Source organism: Pieris napi, chromosome 11 (genome assembly GCF_905475465.1).
Source record: "Pieris napi chromosome 11, ilPieNapi1.2, whole genome shotgun sequence".
Classification (NCBI taxonomy): domain Eukaryota; kingdom Metazoa; phylum Arthropoda; class Insecta; order Lepidoptera; family Pieridae; genus Pieris; species Pieris napi.
In genome coordinates, this window is record NC_062244.1 from 10,977,547 (window position 1) to 11,004,652 (window position 27,106).

A 27,106-nucleotide genomic window follows, 5' to 3' on the forward strand; every position below is an offset into this window, starting at 1 on the left:
CCTCTAAACACTAATATGTTAGTTATTGGTATTTCTACTTCGTGAGTAGAAGTAGTTTCTCCTCCAGAACTTCTCATTTGGATCTGTTCTTTTCTTACTCCATTCTCTTCTTATTATCTTACTGTATCTCCTCAGAAACTTTTACGATGTCGTCAGGCCAATACCAGCTTTATACTTTTTTATCTTCACCTGTTTAAATCAGTGTGAGAGTAAACAACAAAGATGCACAGATTTTCATTGTTTACAAATGGTGGCGAAATGTCCTCGACCCGTCCCGCTTGGACACGCGCCAAATTCTTGTCTTCAATACGTTACTATTGTATTGGATTCGTTTTTCATACAATAAACGATTATTTACTAATTAAATAAATAATTATTATTCCCCGTATCGACGTCCGTGGTTTCACAACTGAGCGTTTTTTTAAGTCAGTTTTTGCCGCGCACCACCAACTTATTTTTGAATTCGACTTAGGGTCTTTCAATAAAAGACTGTACCAATTTTTAAAAGGCCAGAAACACACTTGCGAGCCCTATGGCAATGTTAGTTATGGGTGGCGGTATCATCTTAACATCAGGCGAACCTCGTGCCCGTTTGCCCCCTTTTTTTTTAAATAAAAACAATAAGTAAAACTTATCAATAAATATAAGTACTTATGATAACTAAAGTAAAGGCCGACGTGAAATCACATCATAAAAGTCGTCCGCAATTTCGTTTAGAATTTAGATAAAACTCTGTTTTTTATTTTTTTTAATTCATCTATATAAAACACAAACGTACTACTTAGCAAACGAAGTAATTTTTACAGCAAACGCGGAACATATTATGTTACATAACAAGAAATTATTATTGATACTTTATCAATTACATACTACAATTTTATAGATGCAAATTACCAGTGAAAGCACTGAACAATATGACAGCTAATTCTAAATTTGAAAAGGCCTTGCCATAGATTTAAAAATAATTCTTGATTACCTCACATATCGCAGTCTCGTACGATCGGGAACAAACGCAACTCGTGCGGGAACAGATATACCCCAAAGTGATGTGATGCATTCCACAATGAGTGCTCAAGTACCAACCGTCCTACATTGGAACTACAGGGGTTTCACAGAATTCCCACTTCAGAAACTGCAAGGAGATGAAACGGACGTCATCGATATATATCTTAAGGAGAATCTGATTTCGCGCATTCCCAGCGATATTTGCAAACTCAGCAACCTAGAGAGCTTGTACTTGAGCGGTAACGATATTACCGAGTTACCGCGGGAGATATCGAAGTTATGTAGCCTTAAGTGCCTGGATATTAGCGGGAATCGATTAAGATTTATCCCAGATGAGATAGCTGAGGCGAGGAATCTTAAATTTCTGATATTAGACGAAAATGAGTTGGAGCATATACCTCTGCGGCTGGCTGAGTTGCGCTCGCTTCGATATCTTTCGGTTTGTGGTAAACGTTTATTATAAGTCTTTTCTGTTTTGTTTCAATAAAATTAAGTGCTCATTGCAAGTGTGTTGCCGGTCTTTAAAGATGTGTTAGGCTCATTTCTTGAAGGCGCATCGCGGTACCTTTGTTATTAAAACACTTCCAATTAAACATCACTTACTTAATAGTTAGTGAAGGAATACTGAGTTAAGAAAAAAATATTCGATACATATTTTAGTTTTAAAGCAAGTTTCTTAAGGGATAATCAGTTTTCCAGAGAATAAAAATTACATAGTTCCACGTTGAACTTGGAAAAAATAATTTTGTGCTACGCGATAATCGCTATGACCAAGTTATTACGTTTTTAAATAAGGAAATTCTTCCAAAAGACTTAACGAAAATTTTTAATTTAGTCTAATATTTTTTTAAACAGTAATTACATTGTTTATTTCAGATTCATCAGTAGATAAGAATTATAGGTTCTTAATGTATAATAGTTTCTTCGTGTGTTTGAAATACAATGAATGCTTACGAAAAAGCTTTTAAACTGTCCAAAAATAAATCCTATTTTATGGCAAGCTTTTACCTTTCTGAAAGAAGGATAAATAATCAGTTTAGTAAAATATTTAAATAGATATAAAGTTGCCTTATAACTTGTGTAACCTGATTTTTTTTATTTTTGTTACATGTATGTTTTTGATTAAGGTAATAAAGTATAAATAAACGAAAAATAAATAAATAAAAAATAGATATAATGTAGCATTTTCAAAAAATCAACACCAGAAATTATTCCGTCAAAACACACCTATACTTTTTTTATCTGTTTAGAATATGATAAAGTTGTTTAAATCTAATGTATTTTAGTTTAAATTATCTCGTGATAGATGAAAAATAAAAATAAAAAATAAATAAAAGAATTGTGTTCCGAAAGCAATAGAATGCAAAATTCATAAAATCTCCTTGTAAAACCACATTGAAATGTTTTTAGTGCTCGTAAAACGTTAGACAGTTGCGATGTTTACTGGAGCTAACAAACTGGGCATAAATCTTATTTAATGTTTCCTCATTGATTCGCCCCATTTACGTAAGTTACGCAGAAATTACGAAATTTGCTATTGTTCTGGGCTTTTGCTAAGCAAAATAGCTTTGCATTCTGTTGGAAATCACTAATTCTTTTAATTATAGATTTATTTAAAAAAAAAAAACTTTTTAACCGGATTAAAGTTATGTATTATTATAAATTTACAATTATACAACGTCGGATAAATTTAAAATTATGTTAAATAATTGTAAATTTATAATAATACATAACTTTAATCCGGTTAAAAAGTTTTTTCTTTAAATGTGTAAAGGTTATGTCAATCAAAGACAATACTATATAGATTTATTTTCAACACACAAATACAGTATTTACAATATTCTTACTATACTGTTTGTACTTGTATATAAGATGTAGAAATGGTGTTTATTTATTTAACTTGGAAAGCTTGGAAAGCAGAGTTTAAAATATAAGAAAACTTTTTTACAAGTGTGGATAATCATATTAGCGAACATTACAAGAAATCTTAAAATAGACATCACGATATTGGAATAATACATTAAAAACCGGACTTAATCTAATTATATCAGAACACGATTAACGAAGTTCTAAAAGTTTATAGGAAAAATTTATTAATATATTTTAATTACAGATAACAAATTGAAGTGGCTACCACAAAGACCGGTTTTCAACTACCATCATTGCGAATTTAGGTTCTGGAGAAATACTGACCTGAAAACATTACCGTACTCTCTTTGGTACCACATGTTCAGGGAACAACAAACAAGAAGTCTGAATATTGGGTAATGTATTCTGTATGAAGTTAAAAAATTCGATATTTTTTTATGTACAATAAAAACTCCTATGTCCGTTGACTGGGTATATTTGAATTGTCATAATATTTCGCTTGCAGGAAGGGTTTTGAGCTTAGATTGATAGTTTTTAGGATATTAACTGAAATGCTATAAAAATTCAAAGTCCCTCCTGGCGTCGTGATTAGTCGCTTATAAGCCGATGGTTTAATGAATAGATTTTAGTGCATTTTAAAGTCGGTTCAATTTTTTTCATGAGCGCATTTGTGTAGAGATGTTTTTTCGTGTATGTATAAATTTAAAAATCAGTGGCGCTACAACCTCTTTAGGTCTTGGCCTCAGATTTCTGAATCTGTTTCGTGATAATTTTTAAATCTAATAGGCAAGTAGGTGATCAGCCTACAGTGCCTGAGACACGCCGTCGACTTTTTGGGTCTAGGGCAAGCCGGTTTCCTCACGGTGTTTTCCTTCACCGTTCGATCGAATGTTAAATGCGCACATAGAAAGAAAGTCTATTGGTGCACAGCCGAGGATCGAACCTACGACCTCAGGTATGTCGCAAGCTGAAGCCACTAGGCCAACACTGCTGCCAATACTAGACTACGAGATACAATACTTGTTTATAGTTTTCTTTTTATTTATTTATTTTACATAATAATTTAATAAAATCATAATATGTTAATTAGAAAACCGCTGTGGTTTGTATAAATGTAGCCATAGCAGTTTTGTATAGGAGCGTGAAAAATGAATATAAAAGTAGTTTTTCAACTTACTTTTTATGTTGGTTAACGTTAGGCTATCTGATAACCGACTGCGTTGTCCATTTATTAGCCGTGGTAGCAAATACCTCAACGTTCTCTCGTCATATACGTTGTTTGCTCTTGATGTACAGAGCTGAACTTGCGTTACAGCTCGGGTCAGTCATGCTCAACGATTTTCTCAATTGTTTATAGTTATGCCCAGAGTTTATTTTTGTTAAAATAAATTTGAAAGGCACCGTACTAAGGGTCTGTTTCACAATGTATGGATAAAGGACCAAATAGCTATGCAACACATGAATTATTTGGAATATAAATTGTGCTATTTGACACTTCATCGGACTCATAACTTATGATGGACTTTACTCGTATGTGACGAATAGCGCTATCTGACAGTCGTGTACCGCAACAATAGTGTTTACTGTTTATCCTACCAATAAGTAATAAATAGCTAATTTGGAACTTATCCGTACATCGTGAAACAGTCCCTAAGCCTACTAAAAAATCTACCTAATATGTTTCACTGAATATTATTTTAATTAAATAACATATTTTTACAGCTGTCTACATACAAATGACGACAAGACACCCGGTCGTATTAAGATATTGAAAGGCAAAGCAGCAGTTATTCCTGTTCCCGGCCCCTATCAGATTATTACGAAAAGCCCCGCTCCACCAAGTCTATTTGAACTAAGCAAGAGAAAGTTCTACCAACTAATATGTAGAACAGTAAACTCAATCAACAATCAATCCTTGAGTTATTTTAATAGAAATAAAACAAATGAAGGTGTGAGTTTTCTAGAAGAATATTTAGAGGGAATTAATATTTCACAAAGCGATATTAATGGAAATTACAAAACAAGGTTAATAGGAAACGTTGGGGCACAAAGAATATATGTGCCATCGGATCTTATTGAGGAATATTATTGCTATTTACCAAATTTCATAAAAAGCGAGCTCTGCAATGGACCAGTTTCCAGATGTGAAAATGTCATTTGTAAAAAACCTGTATTTGAATTTGTTTTCTTGGAATTTTGTACGCAGTAAGTTCACTTTTCGATAAGCTTTGCATATTAATTATCATTAATAGAAACCGATTTATAATCTAACCTTCGTTTTTATTGCTTTTTTTTTTCAGAAAAATAATATTAATTGATAAAATGGAAGACATTACATTAAGTGCTGTGTTTTGTTCGAAGAGATGTGCTGAGTTATGGAAGGCAGAGAAAAATGTTTTAGAATGGGAATTATTATAACGAAGAATATTAAATTCTTTTATTTATACAGTTTTATTTATCGTTAACAAAAAAAAATATTATTAAAAAGTAAAAAAATCATTTAATCACATAGGTAACATAATGTACACTTATGACATGTCAGTAAAGAAACACATATTAATGCTTCTAATTTTACATTTAATGCCAGATCTCAAATCAAGGGCGTAGAACGGGAGAGAAGTACTGGCAATAAACTCTCCTATTATATCTCTATTACATTACCTTTCCATTTAATAGTGAAAGAAACTACCCAGAACTACTCAAATTCATGTTTAGACCTTCACACTTCATTGTTACTCAGTTTAAAGATTTTTATTATGGGTAAATAGTTGTAACCCATAACCTATTGAGGTAGATTTCCATAAATCATACAGGACAGCATTAGAAAGAAATAATAACGCAATAGTCTTATTTTTTTCACAAATACAGTTTTATATTCTTTTATGGTATGGAGTATCAAAAATAAAATGTATTTTGAGAAATTTCAAAACTTCGTTAACACATTTTTGTAATAACAATAATAATAAAGCCTGTTTAATTTCCAATCATGACAAAATAATTATTATAGGTCTACTAGGATCTGATGGCAAAAAAAGAAAAAAGAAATTGACGCTAGCAATACTGGGGAAATTGGAGTAAAACGTTTTGATACTTTTTTTCCCTAAAAGCGGCTGATTGTATGTGATACATGCAAATATACAAATTTATCCAATGATCAAGGATAATTTTTTAAAAATTTACTGTGGCGAATTTGGGGTTTGAAATTTAGATGAAAACTCCAATTATTCTGTTCATGAGTTTATTAATTAATTATAGGCTATTAGAACTTGAAAATGGTTCCAAATACTGCACATCCATAAAAAAGTCTTCATATGCAGAGGAAGACGCAGTATTTAAGATAAACCTATCCTCCTGCATCTCAATTAACTGATCTTGTTCTATGAACTGATTTTCAATTTTTATTAGATTTTCACAAGATTTTCGCCATTCATCGATCCCTACTTGAGTGTAAGCTTCTTAAATCTCTTCTCTGTTAAAATTTTTATGTTACTTGCAGGTATAGTAACGAAGTTTTACCCGCAAGTTTTTGTTTCATTATTCCCCAGATTAATTCTATGGGGTATAACGTACAATGATCTACAATGATCTACTAAATACTGAAACAATTAAAACTAACACACCAATTACAACAAGTCCCAACCCGGCTGGTCCCCGTGGGACTTTAAGAGACCACCACCCTCCATCAAAAGGAACAACCAGAAAACAAAACTCATTAAAAATATGTACATACAATGTGAAATCTTTAGCTACAACAACAAGGTTTCTCGAACTGATACTGGCACTAGAAAAAGTAGAACATGATATCGTAGGACTTGCCGAAGTAAGAAGAATGGGGATTGGCATCGAAGAGCATGAGAACCACATATTTTGCTTTATAGGCGAAACAAAAGGCCTTCATGGAGTGGGCTTTTTAATAAAAAAAAATCTAAAACAGAATATAGTCAACTTTAATGGCATTTCAGAAAGAGTAGCCCTACTTCAAATGAAAATTGACAATAAAGCTTTATCACTAATACAAGTCTATGCCCCGACAGCGAACGCGAACAACGATGATATCGACAAGTTCTATGCAGATCTAGCAAAAGCTCACGACTTAGCAGATGAAAAATTAATAGTTATGGGTGACTTTAATTCAAAGATTGGACACCGTCAAGAACATGAATGTTTAACCCTAGATCACTAACCTTATTTTACAACACTTATTACTAACCTTCGTCGTTTCGGCTACGCCGTACAAAAGGGAGGCTTCTAAGGGTTAATGGAATAAAATATTTATATATGTTTTATTTATTTAATACAATAATCATTTGTTAACATGTTTATAAGTTTTTTATTTACAAAAATCACAATTTAATTACATTTAAAGTATTTTAATTGAGACTAGAGTTATTACTCATTTGAAAATTTATGGTTTCATTCATGCTTAAATCTTATAAACTTACAAAAAAAAAAATATTAAAATATTAAAATTAAGTAATTAAATCAACAAAAGAAAGAAACGTTTTAGAAAAAAACTATTAATTAATACATTTGTGACAAATGTCAAGTTTGTGTTCACCACACAAGGTTTTGTTGCACTTGGTGCAACAACTCTTTGTCATTCTTCGCCTTACGGAGGGGCAAATTGCATTTTTTTTTTCTTTTTTTAGTGATAGGAAGACTAACTGCATCTTCTCTTTGATCATTTTCATGTGTGGAAATAGAACTACTGGTTCATGGCATATTCAATATCGCTGTTATTGGGTTCCAGCAGCCCCGTTTGAAGTGTCGGAATTCGTAATCTTTTTTGCATGTGTGGATCTTACTTCATTGGAATCTGTCTTTCTCTGGGTGGCTTTTACGTTTGTATTTAACGCATCATACTATCAGTTACAAAAAATAAGAAGCAAGAAGGCGGATCAAGTTCGTTTTTACAATTACGCGTGGGCCCAGGTCTAATATGAACAATATTTCTTGAGGCTGTTCGGCTTCGTGAACTCGGTTTAACTGATAACGGGTCTTCAATTGATGAAGGTGTACTTGCGTGGATGTGTTCAGTTAAAGGTGATTGTTCTGTCACAGAAAAAATCTCTTCCTCACCATCTGTTTTATAAGCCGGATCAGCCTCAAGGTGGTCTTCTTTCTCACTCTCAGAGCAGTTTTCTTCGTCACTTTAATCATCTAATAACAGCTGACGGATCGTATCTAAAATAAAAATATATTCAGTGCAAAGTTTACAAAACAGCGTATTAATTATACCACCACAAAAGATTGAAAAATAACTGCAAGAATAACGTTAATACTAACCATCGTCGATTCGACGAGTCATGGTGGCTAGAACGGCGTACACAGGGTCCTTATACAAAAAACACACTCGTAGCTCGCGCGAGTTATGGGTCGACTGAGATTAGCCGAAATTTGGAATGCGTAAGACTACGCACTCGAAATTTAAACCACTTTTTTTGAGTCCGCGTCGTCGTTTTGACGAAGGTTAGTGATCTAGGGTTAATAATGGGACAACACGGTTACGGCAACCGAAACGAAAGAGGCGAACGATTAATTCAATATGCTTACGAGCATAAACTCTTAATATTGAATACCTTTTTCAAGAAAAAGCCTAGCCGTAGGTGGACCTGGAATTCTCCCGACGAAACGACAAAAAATGAAGTAGACTTCATAATGTACAACAATTCAAAAAACATTTCAAATCTCGAAGTATTAAATAAGATTAACTTTCCTTCCGACCACAGACTTTTGCGAGCGTCCTTCGATCTAGGTACACCAAAACTGAGTCGAAAAAACTTTAAACTAACTTCAAAATCATTAAAAACTAAAAGCGAAAAAACTAATTATTTAAAAGCACTAGAAACTAACTTGTCCAAACAAAGTGAAACACTAGAAAAAACACAAGATATCCAGACTTACTATGACAATCTTGAAAAAATCATCATCTCTAGTCTAAACACAAAAATGGAAAACAGCAAAAGAGAACATAAAATACTTTAAAAAAGAAACACTAGATTTGATATCCCAACGAACGGAATTAAAGTCTACTAAAAATAAAACTAAAGAATTAAAAGAAGAACTAAAATCTCTTTATAAGAAAACTAACAAGGCGATCAGAGAAGACTATCAGAATTACAGAAAGACAATTATAGAGAAAAACTTGACAAAATTTAGAAGTGCTAAACGGGCCTACAAAGAACTGAGCACACATAAAAACTGGATTCAAAACCTCAGCCAAAAACAAAAAGAAACCAAATCACGACAAGAAATAATTAAATGCGCAACAGCCTACTATAGAGAGCTTTACAAAAACATGCCGGACAGTAACAACTTAACAGAGACTATGATTAACGAGCTTGAAAAGGAACCTAAAATTGACGAAATCTCAGAAAAAGAAGTATTAAAGCACATCATAAAATTAAAATCAGAAAAAAGTCCTGGCCCAGACAATATCAGTAACGAAGCCTTAAATGTGGGAGCTCCACTGCTTTTCACATTCTTGACTAGACTGTTTAATATGGTATTTATTTCTGGAACTGTCCCGTATCAATGGTGCAAGTCTGAAATTGTCCTGCTGTATAAAAAAGGAGATCCAAGAGATATCAGTAACTATAGGCCGATCAGTTTGTTATCCAGCATCTACAAACTTTTCTCATCACTGTTGTTAAGCAGAATAGCAGACAAAATTGACCTCTTGCAGCCAGTAGAACAAGCCGGCTTTCGCTCCAAGTTTTCAACAATAGACCACATCCATACAATCGAACAACTTTTAGAAAAATGTAAAGAATTTAAGTATCCTCTATATATAGGGTTTGTGGACTATCTTAAGGCATTTGATAGCATCACTCACTCCTCCATTTGAGAAGCATTAACATCTTGCAATATAAACTACTGCTATACAAAAGTGATCCAAAACATCTACTCAAACAGTATAAGTTTAATACGATTGGAAAACAAAGGGGAAGAAATTAATATAGAAAGAGGTGTGAGGCAAGGGGATCCACTCTCTCCTAAACTTTTTATAGCAGTTCTGGAAACGATATTTCAAAAATTTGACTGGAAATCGAATGGTATATGGATGGGCAATAGACGACTAAGCCACATAAGATTTGCAGACGATATTGCACTTTTTGCCAACTCGGCTTCAGAACTTCAGCAAATGATGCAATCTTTGAACAACGAAAGCAAAAAGGTTGGCTTGCACATGAACGCCAGTAAAACTAAGGCTCTAACAAACAGTCTGCAGAGACCTATACAAATAGATGGGCACCAGATCCAATATGTAAAGGAATATGTCTATCTAGGGAAACAAATTTCCTTCAACAGCAACAGCAATGAACAAGAAATTGAAAGAAGAATTAGAAGCTCATGGAACAAGTTTTGGTCACACAAAGAAATTTTAAAAGGATCTTATAATTTAGAGCTAAAAAAGATGGTAATGGATGTCTGCATTTTGCCTTGCCTCACCTATGGTAGCCAAACATGGGTGTACACTAATAAGGCCAGAAACAGATTGCTTTCTACACAACACGCCATGGAAAGGAGCATGCTAAGGCTAAGGAGGTTACATAAAGTTAACAACAAAACCATTAGGGAAAGGACGAATGTTACAGACGTTCTCAAACATGCTCTAAAAATGAAATGGCGATGGGCAGGACATGTAGCCAGGGTCCCAGACCAAAGATGGACTCTCAAAATTACAAAATGGAGAGGCCCCCCAGGGAACAGACATCGGGGCAGACCAAAAATGAGATGGATGGATGACATTGCCAAAGTGGCAGGCACAAACTGGCTAGAGAAAGCAAGGGATAGACAGGTTTGGAATGGGATGGAGGAGGCATATACCCGGATGGGGTCAAGGCTTCAATAACTTATACTAACATAGTTTAAGAAATATACTAACTCAAATTAGGTTGTAAACAAAACAAATTGTAAGTCTTGAATAAATATGCTTTATTATTATTATTATTATTATAACGTACAATGATATGGCCGAAGACTTCGTGGCCGTGTGATTTAAAAATCTCATCTATCTGATATTTAGTTTTTTTTTCAATTCTAAATCAAAACCACCTTTCCTCTTTTTACCGGGCGTACTAAATACGCCTCTGTTAGATCTGCCCTCGGCAACAATTCGTCTTATGATAGTATTAGAAACCCCTGAAATAAACCAAAGTTTATATAATTACATAATATAATACACACGAAAATCCAATAAACCAAAGTATCAAGACGTATCATTCCTACTAACCAGTCAACACTTGCACATAGCTCAATATCGATGATTGTGCATGTCCTGCACCTTGTTGATCAAGTATTCTTTGATAAACATTGAAAACAATACTTCTTGCTTGCGATCGAAGAGGTTTCTTCGACATTTTCACCACTTTTTAAAGGAAATTTGAAGCCAAAACAAAAACAATTCCTCGAAATTTCAGTTGATAACTGAATTTTTTTTTTGTTGCCATATGAAAATCGCTAATTTTTAGCTCTGGTAGACCTATATATACAGCGTAGATTTTTTACATTGTATACATTATCATATATCTTAGCTTCCTTCAGCACCGTCGATCGGAACCCCTTCACGGGTAATGGCCTCCTCCAGCATTTTCCAACTGACTCAGTCTATGGCTTTCTTTCTCTATTCGCTTCCTGCTACCGCTTCTTCTTCTTCTATCTACCTTTTCTTGGGGCGCCCTCTTCTCCTTCTGCTGTAGCGCTTTCTTGTAACATAATGAATTTATTCTATTTTACACTATCTCCATGAAACATTATCTATATTTTGCTGTCATATTTCTGTCAATAGGTTGTATGTTTAAATATTGTTAACAAAAATGTGGACACCAAGACTGTCCGCAGCGACCCCTTTGGAGAAGGCAAATGAAAAGCCAGAGAACTCATACGGCTACTTCCATGGACACAACTGCTGTTTACCGAAAGACAAAGTCACCAGCCATGAAATAATATGTGGTCGTTTTAAACGGGTTTTAGTGGATCTTATGACTGTAAATATAAGTGATACTAGGTCTAGACGGATGTACAAGTAAGATTTATTTTTATGATAACGTTAGATATAAATAAATCCAAAACATTTATTTAAAATCAGTCCCCTGGCTGCGTCTGTATGTACGCGACATACCTACTCGCAAAATACGGAACGGTTTTCACCAATAGATAGTAGTTTCCTGAGGCATTGACTAAAATATAACGCTATTTAGTATTATTGTTGAAGAGATCGAAAAATTCTTATGCAAATTTATGTAAGAAAAAGCTTTTCAAACTTATTTACGTTAAAATAACTAAGTTATTTCCACTAGATATATATATATATATACGTATACAGTGTCAACTCTTTACAACGTAACCTAATACACATACATTAATTCTTCTCTCCCTATAACGAAACCTCGAATCCTCGAAATGCTCGGTCCCTTGAAATTCGTTATAAAGAGTTTACACTGTATGCATAAGCTATCCTATCTTTTAAGTTAGATCAAACTGCACACGGTGTGCAAATTTGATTGAAATCGGTTAAGTAGTTTAGGTGTCCATAGCGGACAAACAACGTGACGCGTAATTTATATATATTAAGATTTAATTTTTCGATTTGCAGGTCATATTCTGCACTTTGTGCTGTAAAATATCTTCAATTTAAAGAATATCCCTGGACCATTCATCCGTTGAGTAAATTTAGATTATATATGGAGGCTTTTATTGTGTCTTTGATTATGGTATCCGATATACTACTCACTATCCATTTCTCTCGACCGGATCCACGTGAATACGTTAGTTTTATTTAATTTGAAAAGAGTTTTTGTTATATAGTTATTGCATTGAGCAGTGTTGGCCCTCATCCCTGAGGTCGTAGGTTCGATCCCCGGCTGTGCACCAATGGAATTTATTTCTATGTGCGCCTTTAACATTCACTAGAACGGTGAAGAAAACATCGTGAGAAAACCGGCTTGACTTAGACCTAAAACGTTGACGGCGTGTCTGGAGGACACAGGAGGCTGATCACCAACTTGCCTATAAGATTAACAAATGATCATGAAATCTGAGGCCCAGACCTAAAAAGTGCCCGACACAGATTTTTTATATATGTGCTTATTAAATAAAAGCCAATTTAGGAACTAATTCAATATGTAATTTATTACATAAAGTGACATTAATAATACTAAATTGCACTTAATGAAATTGGGGACCCACTCCCGACATCCGAGGGTTGATTTCCGACGCAACAGAAATATTTTCACGGCCTTCCTTACACCTCCACAAAAGATGCGCACCACCTCGATGACTGGCAATCTTCCAGTCTCTAGGCATTAATTTGCGAATAGCAAGCTGTAGAATCGACTCCCAGAGATCTTTTGACCGTTTGATCTCCCACTATTTAAAAAAGAGCATACCTCCTGATAGACCGTAAGAGCACCTACACATGAGTATCCATGATCTGCGGTACCTGCCTTGTATGGCTGTGTTGTACGGCGTAGGCTTGCCCTCTTATCATATAAAGAAATATGTCCTATTGGTAACGTTATTTCAACTAACAAAAGAGCGTATATCTTTATTAAAAGCCGGCAGCGTATCTCCTAGGAATATGAGTATCCATCGGCTGCGGTAGCTGTATTTAATGCCTGTTTCGTAGGCTCGCTCGCCGTCTCATCGTAAAACACACATTTATGCACCTGACAGATATCTTTTTTCAGGCTCTAGAAGGCTACTCCTTACTATGTCTCGATATAACTTACCTATTATGTAAAATGACGAACTTCTTTACGGGCTACATTGTTGGAGATACCTGTCCTGAAGTGATACTAGATATGAAATGTATTGTTCCCAAATATTTCACTACTTGGTTCATACCAGACATCAGCTCTGTATCAAATGTCTTTCTCAAGTTGTTTGGCTATGAAAGTGTTTATTTTGAGCTACTGTTAACATCGTTGAAGATAATACGGATTCTTAAACTCTTTTATCATGTGAACAATTTGAGAGATGCCTTTAAACTAAAGGTACTATTATCATTTATTTAGTATACTCAATATTTTTGATATAAATATAGCCTTTGTTGTACTATAGGAGTAGTTCGGACTAATACCTGCAGTGTTTCATCATCGGACGTCAAGGCACAAAATACCATCCGTATCACCTCGACGTCCGTCGTTCCACAACTGAGCGTTTCTTAAGGCATTTTTTGCGCACAATCGCTATGTGAAACCAGCTGCCCACTGAAGTATTTCCGAACCAATTCGACTTAGGGTCCTTCAGTAAAGAGCGTAGAAATTCTTAAAAGGGCGGCAGCGCCCTTGCCTTCCTTCTGGCGGTGTAAGTGTCTATGGGCGGAAGAAACGTTTAACATTAGGTGAGCCTACTTTCCGTTTGCCTGCTTTAACATAAAAAAGTAGTTAAATTGATATCAGTCCAAAAGATCCTTATTTTATTACACGATTTATATTAGCTTCACCTGTATGTATGTATGTAACCGACTCCTTCGGACTCGATTTTGACCCACTTTCAACGGACAGAATTTATTCAAATTTTGCGCACCTGTCAAAGATCGATGACAATGCAATAATCCGAAAAAAAAAATTTAACTAAAAAATAAAAATAAATAATAGTTAAAAAAAACTAAAAAACACGCTTTTAAAGCACATCGAACTAAAAAGTGAAAAATAATTCCCATTACCATTTTCAGCCTAAATTAGGCTGAAAATGGTAATGAACAAAAAATACTGGTATTATTGTGAAAACGCGTGGGGCGCTCTGTGCCATATTTTTCGTCTATAGATTAATTAATTTGTAGGAAATGTAGGTGTTCGTGTGTATTTAGGAAACACAATTAAACTGTCCTGACACTTCTACCACTATTTATTCATCAAACTAAATTAATATAATTTACATCAAGCGTAAGCAAAAATAAATATAACAGAAAAGATAATTAACAAAAGCGTAAGCGAAGTAAAGCAAGCGTGTGTCTGCCGTGAGCGTGCGAGACGGACTGAGGACAGCGGGCGCGCGCGTCACTGCGCCGGCGATCATTCGAGGCTTCCTTTGTTCTCACAAGTAGCGGGACTTCGTGCGCGCTCACTCGGTGCGACACGACACAAGGACGATCCGACAATGCTCGGGGACCCGACGATGCGGCTATATGGAAATTATATGTTTGTTGGATGTATGTTATGTTATGTGTTATTATGCATGTTTATATTTGTGTAATTAGTATGTAAAGTATTTATATATTATATTATTGTATTTATATAGTAGTTAGTTTAATTAATGTATTATTATTATAAATGTATTGTGGTTACGCCACATGACTCCCCCCTTGAGACCATCCTAGGATGGGCGATAATAGTCAGGGAATCTCACTCTTCTTCCTGAGCGAGTAATTCTTACTTCTTTATCTATGCTTACAGGGTTTGGAATTTCATCTTCAAACGAACGAGTCTCTGAACGAGTATCTGGTGTAAATAAATAGGCTGGTTTTAACCTCTCTATCGATACTGTCTGTTCTTTTCCTTTAACAAGTAGCTTAAAGACTTTAGTGTCTCGTTGCAGGACTAAGTATGGCCCAGTGTATGCCGGCTGAAGGGATCCTCTCACGGTGTCATCTCGGACGTAAACGTGAGTAGCAGAAGGTAAATCTCGGTACACGAAGATGTTACGTTTGCTGTGTCTTGCGGCTGGCTGAGGGCGGATATTGTTCATAATAGAACGCAGTCGTGCTGAGTATTCGATGAGGTCACTGGTCGTATGCTGGTCGGTTGGTTGCAGAAACTCTCCGGGAAGTCTGAGGGGTTCGCCGTAGAGGAGTTCAGCGGGTGATGCTTGTATGTCCTCTTTGAAGGCGCTTCTCATTCCTAGTAGTACTAGAGGTAAGCTTTCCGTCCATTTAAGACTTCCATGGCATATTATGGCTGCCTTAAGTTGTCTGTGCATCCGTTCCACCATTCCGTTGCTTGCAGGATGATACGCAGTGGTTCTGTTGCGTTGAAATCCGGCAAGTTCTGATAACTGTTTCAGCAGTGCAGACTCAAATTGCTTCCCGCGATCTGTCACTACTTCAGTAGGGCAACCGTAACGTGATATCCAGTTGCAAACGAGAGCTTTGGCGACTGTTTCAGCGGTAATATCTTGCAAGGGGATTGCCTCGGGCCATCTAGTGAATCTATCTACGGCGGTTAGACAATAACGGTAGCCATCCGAGAGAGGTAGTGGTCCGATGAGATCAATATGTACGTAGGTAAATCTACCGTTTGGTAGCTTGAAGTTGCCCATCTGTGGAGTTACATGCCTAGTGACCTTTGAACGTTGACATGGGTGACAGAGCTTGATCCAATCGCGACAATCTTTGTTTACTCCTGGCCATACGTAACGCTGAGCTACTAGTTTTGCAGAAGCTTTAGCGCCAGGATGGCTAAGTGAGTGCAGGCTGTCGAAGACTTGTCTTCTGAACTCTTTTGGTACGTAAGGTCGTGGGTTTGGCATGCTGTCGTCACAGTAAAGTTCCAGTTTTGTTCCAGGTACAGTTACTTTGACAAGTTTAAGCGAGGTTCCACTTTCTAGGAGTTGCCTTAGTTCTGGGTCTTTACCCTGTGAAATGGCCAAGTTCTTTGTTTCTACAGGTTGTACTATTTCCTCTATTCTTGAGAGAGTATCGGCAACTACATTATCCTTTCCTGATATGTGTTTGATGTCAGTTGTGAATTGAGCTATATAATCTAAATGCCGAAACTGGCGTGGTGAACACTTTTCTTTGTGACTTTGAAATGCGAAGCAGATTGGCTTGTGGTCTGTAAATACTGTGAAGTGTCTTGCTTCCACCAGGTGTCGGAAATGTTTTATTGATTCGTAAATCGCAAGTAGTTCTCTGTCATACGGCGAGTATTTCTTTTGTGATGGACTCAATTTACGGCTAAAGAAAGCGAGGGGTTGCCATTCCCCGTCTTTCTGCTGCTGTATAACACCGCCGATTGCGACGTCGGATGCATCTGTGACCAACGCTAGTTTGGCGTCCATGTCTGGGTGCGCTAGGAGAGCTGCTTGGCATAGACTCTTCTTGCAGTCTTCGAATGCCTGGAGTGCTTCTCCGGTGACGTTTATTGGGTGATTGCCTTTTATGGATCCAGTAAGTAAGCTATGCAATGGCGTCTGGAACGAGGCAGCGTTTTTGATAAAACGACGGTAGAAATTAATCATCCCCAAAAATCTCCTTAACTCACGAACAGTTTTCGGGGTGGGGTAGTCCTTAATCACTTTGACTTTGGTATCTAGTGGTCTGATACCTTTGCTAGATACGCTACAGCCGAGGAACGTTACCTCTTGTGCCCCAAAAACACACTTGGATGTGTTTATGACCATACCGTACTCCTTCAATCGCTCGAAAAGGAGGCGTAAGTGACGGTAATGTGTCTCCTCGTCGGGGGAGGATATCAGAAAATCGTCTAAATATGTGTAGCAAAAGTTCAGGTTGTGAGTCATTTCATCAACAAATCTTTGAAACGTTTGACCTGCGTTTCTTAGGCCAAAAGTCATATAAGGAAACTCGTACATTCCGAAGGGCGTGGTTATGGCCGTTTTCGGAATATCCTCGGGATTTACTGGAATTTGATTATACGCCTTGATTAAATCGATTTTTGAGAAGATTCGGCAGCCAGCTATGTTCTGGGTGAAGTCCTGGATGTGCCGGATAGGATATCGATCGGGAATCGTCCGTGCGTTTAACATCCTGTAATCGCCGCATGGTCGCCATCCGTTGTCCTTTTTTGCGGCAAGGTGAAGGGGCGATGACCATGGGCTCTCTGACGGTCGTGCTGTCCCTATTCTCAGCATTTCTTCGAATTCCTGTTTTGCAATCTTCAGTTTGTCTGGGGCAAGTCTTCTTGGTGTGCAATATACGGGCGGTCCGGCGGTTGTTCTTATGTGATGAACCGTATTGTGACGTATGACCCGATGTGTACTTGCTGGTCGAGTGATTTCTGGAAAATCTCGAAGAAGGTTCAAGTACTTGGACTCGCCTGTTATCGTTTTGACTGAAGTTATGGCATCAGATGCAGGAACTGGATTTGCGTTTGCTGAGAGGCTGGTCTTGTTGTCGATCAGGCGTTTGTTACGACAGTCTACGATTAAGTCATAGTACGATAAAAAATCGACTCCGATAATAGCCTTTGTAACGTCAGCTATTATGAACTGCCAGGAAAATGCACGCCGAAGACCTAAGTCGAGTTCCATTTGTTGGACACCGTATATGGCGACTGGTGTTCCGTTCGCTGCGTAAACGTTGAGTTCGGTTGTGCGTGGTCGCCTCTGTTTCAGGGCGGAGCGTGGGAAAACGCAGATGTCACTCCCAGTGTCAACTAAAAACTGCGTTTTTGTCCTTCTGTCTGTTATGAATAAGCGACCAGAAGTAGGGCTACGGCAATCATGTGTCGCTACTGATGACTGCCTTTGGCATTTCCCGACCCTGATTTAAAATCACAAGGTTTCATGCATCTTCGTGCCTTGTCACCATATCTGTGGTGGAAAATACAGGTAGGGAACTTCCTATAACTTGACTGGGAACGCGTGTTGCTTCTTCCCCGTTGACTTGTACTCCTCGACCTGGATCTCGAATCTCTTGCTGAGAGGGCCTGCACTTGGCGACTAAGTTCTGCAATCTCTCTTGACAGTTTCTCAATGATTGAATTTGGGACTGCATCCGTGGCGGCCACTTGTGGCGCGGGTGGTACAAGGTCGTGCACTTTATCAGCCAGATCTGCTAATGCTGATAGTGATGACTCTGGCTGCGATGCCACGACGATTTGTATATTGCCCGGTAAGCGGCTAGTCCACACAGTCTTTATAAAATCATCCGGTATGCTCGGGCCTGCTAGATGCTGTAGATGCCGAAGAAACGCGGATGGTCGCCTGTCTCCTAACTCTTCATGCATCAGCAATTGGGTTAATTCCTTCTCACGCGACGCTGATAACCTTTTGATAAGCTCGCTTTTGAGCTTTTCATATTTTCCACTTGCCGGAGGATGAATTAGAATGTCCTTCACCTCAGCCGCGTAACGGTGTTCAAGCTGTGCACTAACGTAATTATATTTGGTGTCGTCATCTTTGACACCTGAGAGCGCAAAACTCCCTTCAATTTGTGCAAACCAGACTGCCGGTTCTTCCGGCCAGAAAGGCGGAAGTCGTACCCCGACACGACAAATGTCGGAAGGCATAAATGTCCTTTCTTTGGAATGCGAACTGCTTTCATCACTTTGTTCGTGGTTTTTAGGCATTTTAAAAAACTGATATTCACTAGCTTACGGTTTAAGTTGCGTACGTAATGTTGCTCCGTGATATGTTCTTGATTCGGGGTCACCAATGTAGGAAATGTAGGTGTTCGTGTGTATTTAGGAAACACAATTAAACTGTCCTGACACTTCTACCACTATTTATTCATCAAACTAAATTAATATAATTTACATCAAGCGTAAGCAAAAATAAATATAACAGAAAAGATAATTAACAAAAGCGTAAGCGAAGTAAAGCAAGCGTGTGTCTGCCGTGAGCGTGCGAGACGGACTGAGGACAGCGGGCGCGCGCGTCACTGCGCCGGCGATCATTCGAGGCTTCCTTTGTTCTCACAAGTAGCGGGACTTCGTGCGCGCTCACTCGGTGCGACACGACACAAGGACGATCCGACAATGCTCGGGGACCCGACGATGCGGCTATATGGAAATTATATGTTTGTTGGATGTATGTTATGTTATGTGTTATTATGCATGTTTATATTTGTGTAATTAGTATGTAAAGTATTTATATATTATATTATTGTATTTATATAGTAGTTAGTTTAATTAATGTATTATTATTATAAATGTATTGTGGTTACGCCACAAATTAATTTATTTATAAAAAAAATTACAGTAATAATTTTATATAACTACATATTCACTTGGACAACTTTTAAATTAAAACAAATCACGAAAATATCTTCCTACATCATCTTTAATCTTTAATAAAACTAGTCACTTTTGAACTCAGCCATTACAAACAAATAGGTCTTCATATTATAAACCTTAATAATTACATATGTGTTGGAGGTGCCACACCACATGTGTATGTGGCACCTCCAACACCTCTGTGTCAGATTCTTGCTTCGAATCCTCAGACCTAGTCTCTCACATGAGTGAGAAACATACAGACAAACGAAACCGTTCATTTCGTGAAACGATTTTATGATTCGGCCACGACTTAAATGCAGACATTACTTGTCTGCATTTAAGCAAACGCAAAAATTATAATAAAAAACAATTTTTCTTAAAGCTAGCATGGGACACGGCGATAGAAATTACCCTGCTTATAGTAATATATATAATCTGGAATATGTATTTGCAATTTGCTGTTGAATATATGTACGAGGACTCTTATACCCCAGAAACACCCAAAAATTGTTCCTGGATTACGATGGGAAATCTGTGGAATAAAGAATTAACAACCAGATTCGTCTATTCAATGGATAGAGCAGGTTTGTTATATATTATGAAGTTAAAAGAGTCATGTATACAATTCGAAATTAAGATTGCAATTGCAAAAAATAGGAAACAAAGAGAGAGAGAGAGAGATGGCGTTGCGTAGAGGTGTGGATTCTCTTGGCATCTTCTACCGTATTTATAATGGGGAGTGTTCAGAGTTGTTGGGATTAATAGCGGCAGCTGAGTTTCATCATCGGACGTCGAGGCAAAGTACGATATTTTACCTGTATTACCTCGACGTCTGTCGTTCCACAACTAGAGAGGAACAAAGACCGTTATAAAAGGCATTTTTTGCCACGCATCTTATTACTGCCACCACTACGTGAAACCAGCTGCCCACTGAAGTATTTCGATTCGCCTTAGGGTCCTTCAAGAAAAGAGAGTACCAATTCTTAAAAGGTCAGAAACAAACTGCGAGCCTTCTGGCAATGTGACTGTCCATGGGCGGTGGTATCGCTTAACATCAGATGACCCCCGTCCCCGTTTGCCTCCTATTATATATAAAAATAGAGAAACACCCGAAAAACAGGAATATTGATTTAAATACTGTTTTTCGGGCATAATAGCACACAAAAAAGCAATTCAAATAAAACTCATACACAACTGCTATACGCGTACATAAGAAAATCATGCCCAGGCGTTGAACTTTGTATGATTTCGCGTCATCTAAACACCTCAGCTACTTATATGTGAGGTTATATATGCAATCATCCGCGAACCAAGGTAGTTTATTTTCCGATATATTTACATTTAAAATCGAATTGAAAATGTAATTTACAGTTGGTATGCTGAGGGGAAACGCAAATATAGACATCCTTGAGAAAGAAGGGTGTGTTAAAACGTTTCTCATTGTTGCATGGTTCATTTCTCAGGTATTTATTACTAATCAATATTTATACATTTGTTTGTATCTGAAACTAATGACGCAATTTATACCTTTATGTCTGACGTTAAGAGCACTTTGTACTACACGTTATGGAACCAGCAGCCTATCCTATCCAGGTATTTCCTAACCGTTACAAGCTGGGAACCTTCAAGAGAAGAACGTAGTACCAGTACTCTACGTCCCTACTTTTACTACCTAAAAGCCGGCAACGCAGTTGCAAACCAAACCCATTGACGACGGTTTATATGAGGAATCCTTTGTCGTTTTGTATTAAAATTACATTGCAGTAAAGAATATAAGTTATGTTAAAATTATTTAATGTAAGAAAAGAAGTATAAATATTTAAATCATAAGCGTAAAGCGCGATCAGAAATGAATTAATTGGATAATTAAACTGTAAGGGTGCGTCCACATCTGGCGAATGCGCCGCGAATGGGCAGCTCGCAAGCAGTTTGCGAGCTGCGCGCGTGCATTTTTGTTCGTGCGCCGTACGCGATCAGCGCGCGGGCGCGGCGGCGTCTTCCTTCCGCCCACGCCAGCAAACGGAATGGAAAACGGGGAATGGCACCCCTTATACGAGCCTTGCATGAGTTGCGCTAAAGAGGCGCACATAACCGTTGCCGTGACTGCACGCGCGCATCTCGCAAACGGCTGGCGAGCTGCACATTCGCGGCGCATTCGCCAGATGTGGACGCACCCTAACACTTGATAGATCCATAATTAAAAGGCGCCATCAACTAACACTCATTATAAATCGAAATTAATTATTAGGTTTATATGAACATTAGCGTTGTAGCGGTCGTTTTAAGCCTAAACCAAACATGTTGTAGGTATTACTATTACATTGCGGATTTAAATATCTTATTACATTATTCGGGACGGAATCAGCCCGAGCCCAATACTTCATGATGGCGAAGCAAGTCGAAATGTACTTGGATCAGAAGAAATTTCCAACGAGAATTAAAAACAAAGTCCTCAGGTTTTACGCGATTGGATTTCAGTCACATTTCTTCGCAGTAAGTTGAGTTTAAATTGATACTTTGAAACTGTATTGACATTCTTTAAGGAAATTTGGTTCCAATCCCTTACATCAGAGCCCTAAGTTACAATAGCGATACTGATGAGTTATTCCGCCTGATCCCAAGGTTGAACCTTTATACCATAACGTCGATATCGTTATCGCTGAAAGTTACAGAGTGGGTGGATACATCTTGAGTGGATATCACGAACAAGACGTTATACGTTTTTTCTAAGAATAACGTTAAAATTGGACGTGGAATAAAATCCGTGAAAGATAATGAAAATGCAGAGGCGATAATATTCTTGATTTTTGATCATTTTTCTCTACAGACTAATAGTAAAATCGTTTTCTGTGAGTGAGGAGCCTTTTTGCCGCAAACCACCACTATGTCCAGCTGCCTACCGGATTTCCGAACCAATTCGACTTAGGGTCCTTCAAGAAAAGAGCGACAAAATCTTTAAATTCCGGCAACTGGCGAGCCCTCTGACAATGTGAGTGTACACGGTCGGCGGTATCAATTAACATTAGATGAGCCTTTTGCCCTGTTACACAAATAAAAATAGATTACATACACCGTTTTAAACGTGCGTAATATACATACATACAAGTATTGATATACGACATGAGGGTCGGTCGTCTAGCCCCTACGATACTGCTCTGAAGAGAGTAAACATTCATTGAAATTTAATCGGCTTAATTACACCATATAACAAATAACAATCATCTCTCTTCATCACAGCGTTTATTCAATTTGACAAAACGAGACAAAACACTAGGGACTATAAAATTGTTAGAGTTATTACGAAATAAATAGTCTATAATATATTGATTCCCTCATATGTTTTTTAGGAATATCGTATGATGTCCTGTGTGTCTGGTCAACTCCGTGAAGACATAATCATGCACACAGGGAGACAACTAGTACGAGATGTGGCATTCCTGAAGCAGCTACCTGGATCACTGCTGTTTCAAATCGGGAGTAAACTTAGAATTGTTATGTTTATTGCTGGTGATATTATCATGAAGATCAAAACTATAGGTCAGTTTCATATGAATGTTAGACTTTTGTTTGTTATTCATTAACCTATATTACCACTCGTGTCAATTTGAATAAATAAACGTGTTGCACAAAATCACATAATGGATTAACAGCCTTCTGTGCCTGACACACGACTTTTTGGGTCTAAGGCAAATCGGTTTCCTCACTATGTTTTACTTCACCGTCCGAGCAAATGTTAAATACGCACTTAGAAAGTCCATTGGTGCACAGCCGGGGATCGAACCTACGACCTCAGAGATGAAAGCCGCAAACTGAAACCACTAGGCCAACACGGCTCTGCTTTCACTTCGTATACTTACGTAAAAACGACTTTATTTAGTAGTATCTAGTGGTAGTCTGAATATGTTACGTATAAATTTACATATTATATGAAAAAAATACTAGTTAGACGGTCACTTTTTCTACTTTGAGAATAAGTGATTTCTATACAAACTAAGGTTTTAATTTAGGAGTAAAATATCCGAAAATCCTAAATTAACATGAAATCCATTGTTAAATTTTTAAATTTCTCAACATTGTCTTTGACAAACTGTTTACATAAAATAATATTATTATACTTTTCAGGAGATTGCCTATACTTTATTCACAAAGGTACTGTAGCAATATATTGCGAGTCAGGTAAGGAAGTGTGTCATTTGGAAGACGGCGATTTCTTTGGAGAAATCGCGCTAGTAATGAGTCACAGACTGCGAACCGCCTCCGCTGTGGCTGTAACGAATTGTGAACTGTTTAGATTGGACAGAGAGGATTTCGAAAGTTACGTTGCCTGCTACCCCACTGTGTATGAGGACATCAAAAAGTTGGCAACTAACAGATATGAGCAGTCCAAAATGTTGGATGACCACCATAAAACAGAGTTGAACATGAAGAAGAGCAGAAAGGTCGAATTGGAATGAAATATTACAATGTTAGATTTAAGAAGCAGTCTTATAGAGTTTAATTTTTTTCAAGATCTTTATCCAAACTTTACTTCATATCCAATGGTTAATGCGGTAATTTCTAACAGTACAGAATTTACGTCGTTTTAAATTATTACTTTATGTTTCGAGTGCTTTATAGGAAATCGTGGTGGAGACAAGTTTATATCTGTTTAAAGTTGTATGTTAATCTGTAATACTCGCGTTAACTAAAAACAATTTAGCATTAGTCCCAAACAGGTGAACCTGATGAAAATAAAATTTAAACACATAGACTGAACTGGGATTGTAATAATTTAATAATTACGGCTTTTCCCCGAAGGGCTTAAGCAGAGACCACATATCTCCACTTTCTACCTGACATACCTCTCTCGCTTCATCCATTTTCCTTCACCATGCATGCTCGTTGTTTATGGGTACTTGTAATAATTGTGAGATATTAAATGAAACACAAATATTTTACAGCGTTTTATTCCAGCCACCATTTTAAACTAAAAAAATATATTAAACTATAAATACTGATTCAAGTATTCGCTCAATCGAAAAATATCACAATTTAAAAAGAAGAGGGAAGATTTCGGAATGCATTATAAAAATTTACATTTTCAAGGAAATTTTTTAGCAAAAATAAATCCGACATTACTTTGAGACAATAGACATTCTTGTTTTTACATGCTTAACATAGTAACGTGTTTGTTACTATGGTAACAATATCTTTCCATTGTCAAAAATGGACCTTACAAACACGCTAATATATTTAGTGCATGTTTTATAAGATTTGAAAGACTCTATTTAAGATTATTAGTTTTACTGGATATTCATCCCCCAAAGAAACCACTTGCTGTAATAAATGCATTCCGATCTATAACTTCTATCGAAAAAAATTCCAATATCCAGAATGGAATGTTTATTATGTCAGTATTCAAAATATTATTTTGAATTGTAAATCTGAATTGCACCAAATTAACAATTTTTCTCTCTTACTCTTTCTCTTTTTAACTCTTAGTCACAGACCAACGAGGAGTACTCTGAAAAATTATTGAATAACTGCAATTGGCAAAATCCCTCTTATAACGTCAACCAGCCTGATTATTCATTACATTCATTTTTATAATCGCACTCTGGCGATCTCTTGAATATCTAATTCCGTTACTAGAACTTCTATTGTTTATTGAACTTCATTTGATGCAATTCAGTTTACGAGTTCTATATCTAGTCGGTCACCGTGAACAGACCGCATTCGAAATTTAAAAATATATGGATTTCTTAGTTTATTTCTCTTTACGACTTTGAATTATATCGAGTTGGTACGAGAATTAGTTTAAACTGTAGCAAGGAAAGTTTTGCCGTCCCAAGCAAACCTAGCGACGTCAAATATAGATGAGACTTAATCTACGGTTTCCTAGAAAAGTGGTGCCGTTAACTAACGGCCGTCATTTTACGGTTGTTAATAACGGCCGTCTTTGCGGTGGCCAAGCTGTGGTTTCCTAGAAAGTAGTGCGACCGTATTTTTGAAGCATTATTCCAATTTCGTTCCACAAATTTTGTTTCATCTGAGCATGTCTGTACTCTTTGGATTTGATATTGTACAATGCCATGATTTTAAACTCAAATCAATTAATTGTTCATCATTTTCGCTCGTCCAAGTCATTGTATTAATTAAATATGCGCACCGCTACACGCGAAAAACGTTGAACTACTGTTTATCACCGCTATGACGGCCGTCATGAAAATGACAGCACCGCTATTTGACGTTACGGTGACACTCGACGTTTGTTATTTATAGACAACGTATGGGTGACGTCACCCAACGTTACATTACGGCCGTTAGATAACGGCACCGCTGTTATATAAAGGTTTTCGTAATCTTATTACAATTTCTTCGTTTTCGATAGCGCTTTGTAGAAGTATTTTCAGTAGAACCTCGTTAAGTCGAACCTCGATAAGTCAAAAACCTCCAAATCTCGAAAAAATGTTTTGTTCCCTTCCCTTAAAACACCAAAACCTCCATTACTTGAAATCTTGACCCTCTGTTAATCGAAATAATCACCGAGTCCCTCCAAGCCATTTTGGTACATATTTTCACTCTATAACTCGAAAATTTAAATTTGACCTCTGTATCTCGAACATAGGAACGTTTTATTTTACAACCTTTACAACTTGATCATTTGGAATTTATTATATCTATTGTTCGAACAAAAATAAGTTACCGACTTTAAGAACTTGCCGACAATGTGAGTACACTATTGTTTCTTAGAAAACATTTTAGGAGTATACAATAATAAATTTATGACTCATGGAAACACGTGTTTGCTTGCTTTGCAAAATTTATAAGAATAAAGAAGAAGAAATCCTCCATAAGTTGAAAACTCTATAACTCGAATTTTTTGGCGTCTCCCTTGATGTTCGACTTATAGAGGTTCTACTGTAGTAGATAAATGTAACATTACAATTCCGACTAGATATAGAACTGAGGTCAAAAAAAGAAGAAAAGGATTCGACAGCTGCACTTCTATGTATAAAAATAATTAGAAATATATCATCCTCTTTCTAGTTCTCTGTTTTAGCGTTATTTTGGAAGAATTATAAGACCGATTCACTTAACTATAAATATTTAAACCAGATTCAAACTTCTCTTTTATAACTCTTTCGTCGAGTCACCGTGACTGCAAACTTCAGTGCAGCAATTAAAAAAATATAAATTAACGCCTTTTCAGTAAAAGACAAACTATGGACCAAAATATACAATTCTAGCGAACCTAACACACGTCCTGTACACGTATTTAAAAAAACTAACACAAATACAAAAATGTCATCAAACCGGTCCAGACATTTAGGAAGAGTTTCAAGGGA

The 27,106-nt window shown here is 36.8% G+C and overlaps 2 protein-coding genes and 2 long non-coding RNA genes across 5 annotated transcripts; 3 read left to right on the forward strand and 1 right to left on the reverse strand.

Moving 5' to 3' along the window:
- The first annotated feature begins 869 nt into the window (after positions 1 to 869).
- LOC125053998 (leucine-rich repeat and IQ domain-containing protein 4-like) lies at positions 870 to 5,318 on the forward strand. Of its 2 annotated transcripts, none has more exons than XM_047655644.1 (4): positions 870 to 1,451; positions 3,119 to 3,269; positions 4,597 to 5,079; positions 5,175 to 5,318. In XM_047655644.1, the coding sequence occupies exons 1-4, from the start codon at positions 1,052 to 1,054 to the stop codon at positions 5,290 to 5,292; spliced, it is 1,152 nt and encodes a 383-aa protein (XP_047511600.1). In that variant the 5' UTR covers positions 870 to 1,051; the 3' UTR covers positions 5,293 to 5,318. The 2 variants fall into 2 exon arrangements, 1 of the variants encoding a protein (XP_047511600.1); XR_007117646.1 differs by having other exon boundaries at positions 991 to 1,444.
- A 1,149-nt stretch (positions 5,319 to 6,467) lies between these two features.
- On the forward strand, positions 6,468 to 9,637 carry LOC125054139. The gene is made up of 2 exons (XR_007117665.1): positions 6,468 to 7,037; positions 8,357 to 9,637. It is a non-coding gene; the product is annotated as an uncharacterized LOC125054139 (long non-coding RNA).
- Positions 9,638 to 10,930: 1,293 nt separating this feature from the next.
- Positions 10,931 to 11,341, reverse strand: LOC125054189. Its single transcript, XR_007117674.1, has 2 exons — positions 11,111 to 11,341; positions 10,931 to 11,019 (listed from the first exon to the last, which is right to left on the reverse strand). It is a non-coding gene; the product is annotated as an uncharacterized LOC125054189 (long non-coding RNA).
- Positions 11,342 to 12,478: 1,137 nt separating this feature from the next.
- LOC125054003 (potassium/sodium hyperpolarization-activated cyclic nucleotide-gated channel 3-like) lies at positions 12,479 to 24,310 on the forward strand. The gene is made up of 7 exons (XM_047655649.1): positions 12,479 to 12,644; positions 13,566 to 13,871; positions 20,161 to 20,362; positions 21,150 to 21,241; positions 22,086 to 22,271; positions 23,126 to 23,315; positions 23,901 to 24,310. Exons 1-7 carry the CDS (start codon positions 12,561 to 12,563, stop codon positions 24,230 to 24,232), a joined length of 1,392 nt encoding a protein of 463 aa, XP_047511605.1. The 5' UTR covers positions 12,479 to 12,560; the 3' UTR covers positions 24,233 to 24,310.
- The last annotated feature ends 2,796 nt before the right edge of the window (positions 24,311 to 27,106 follow it).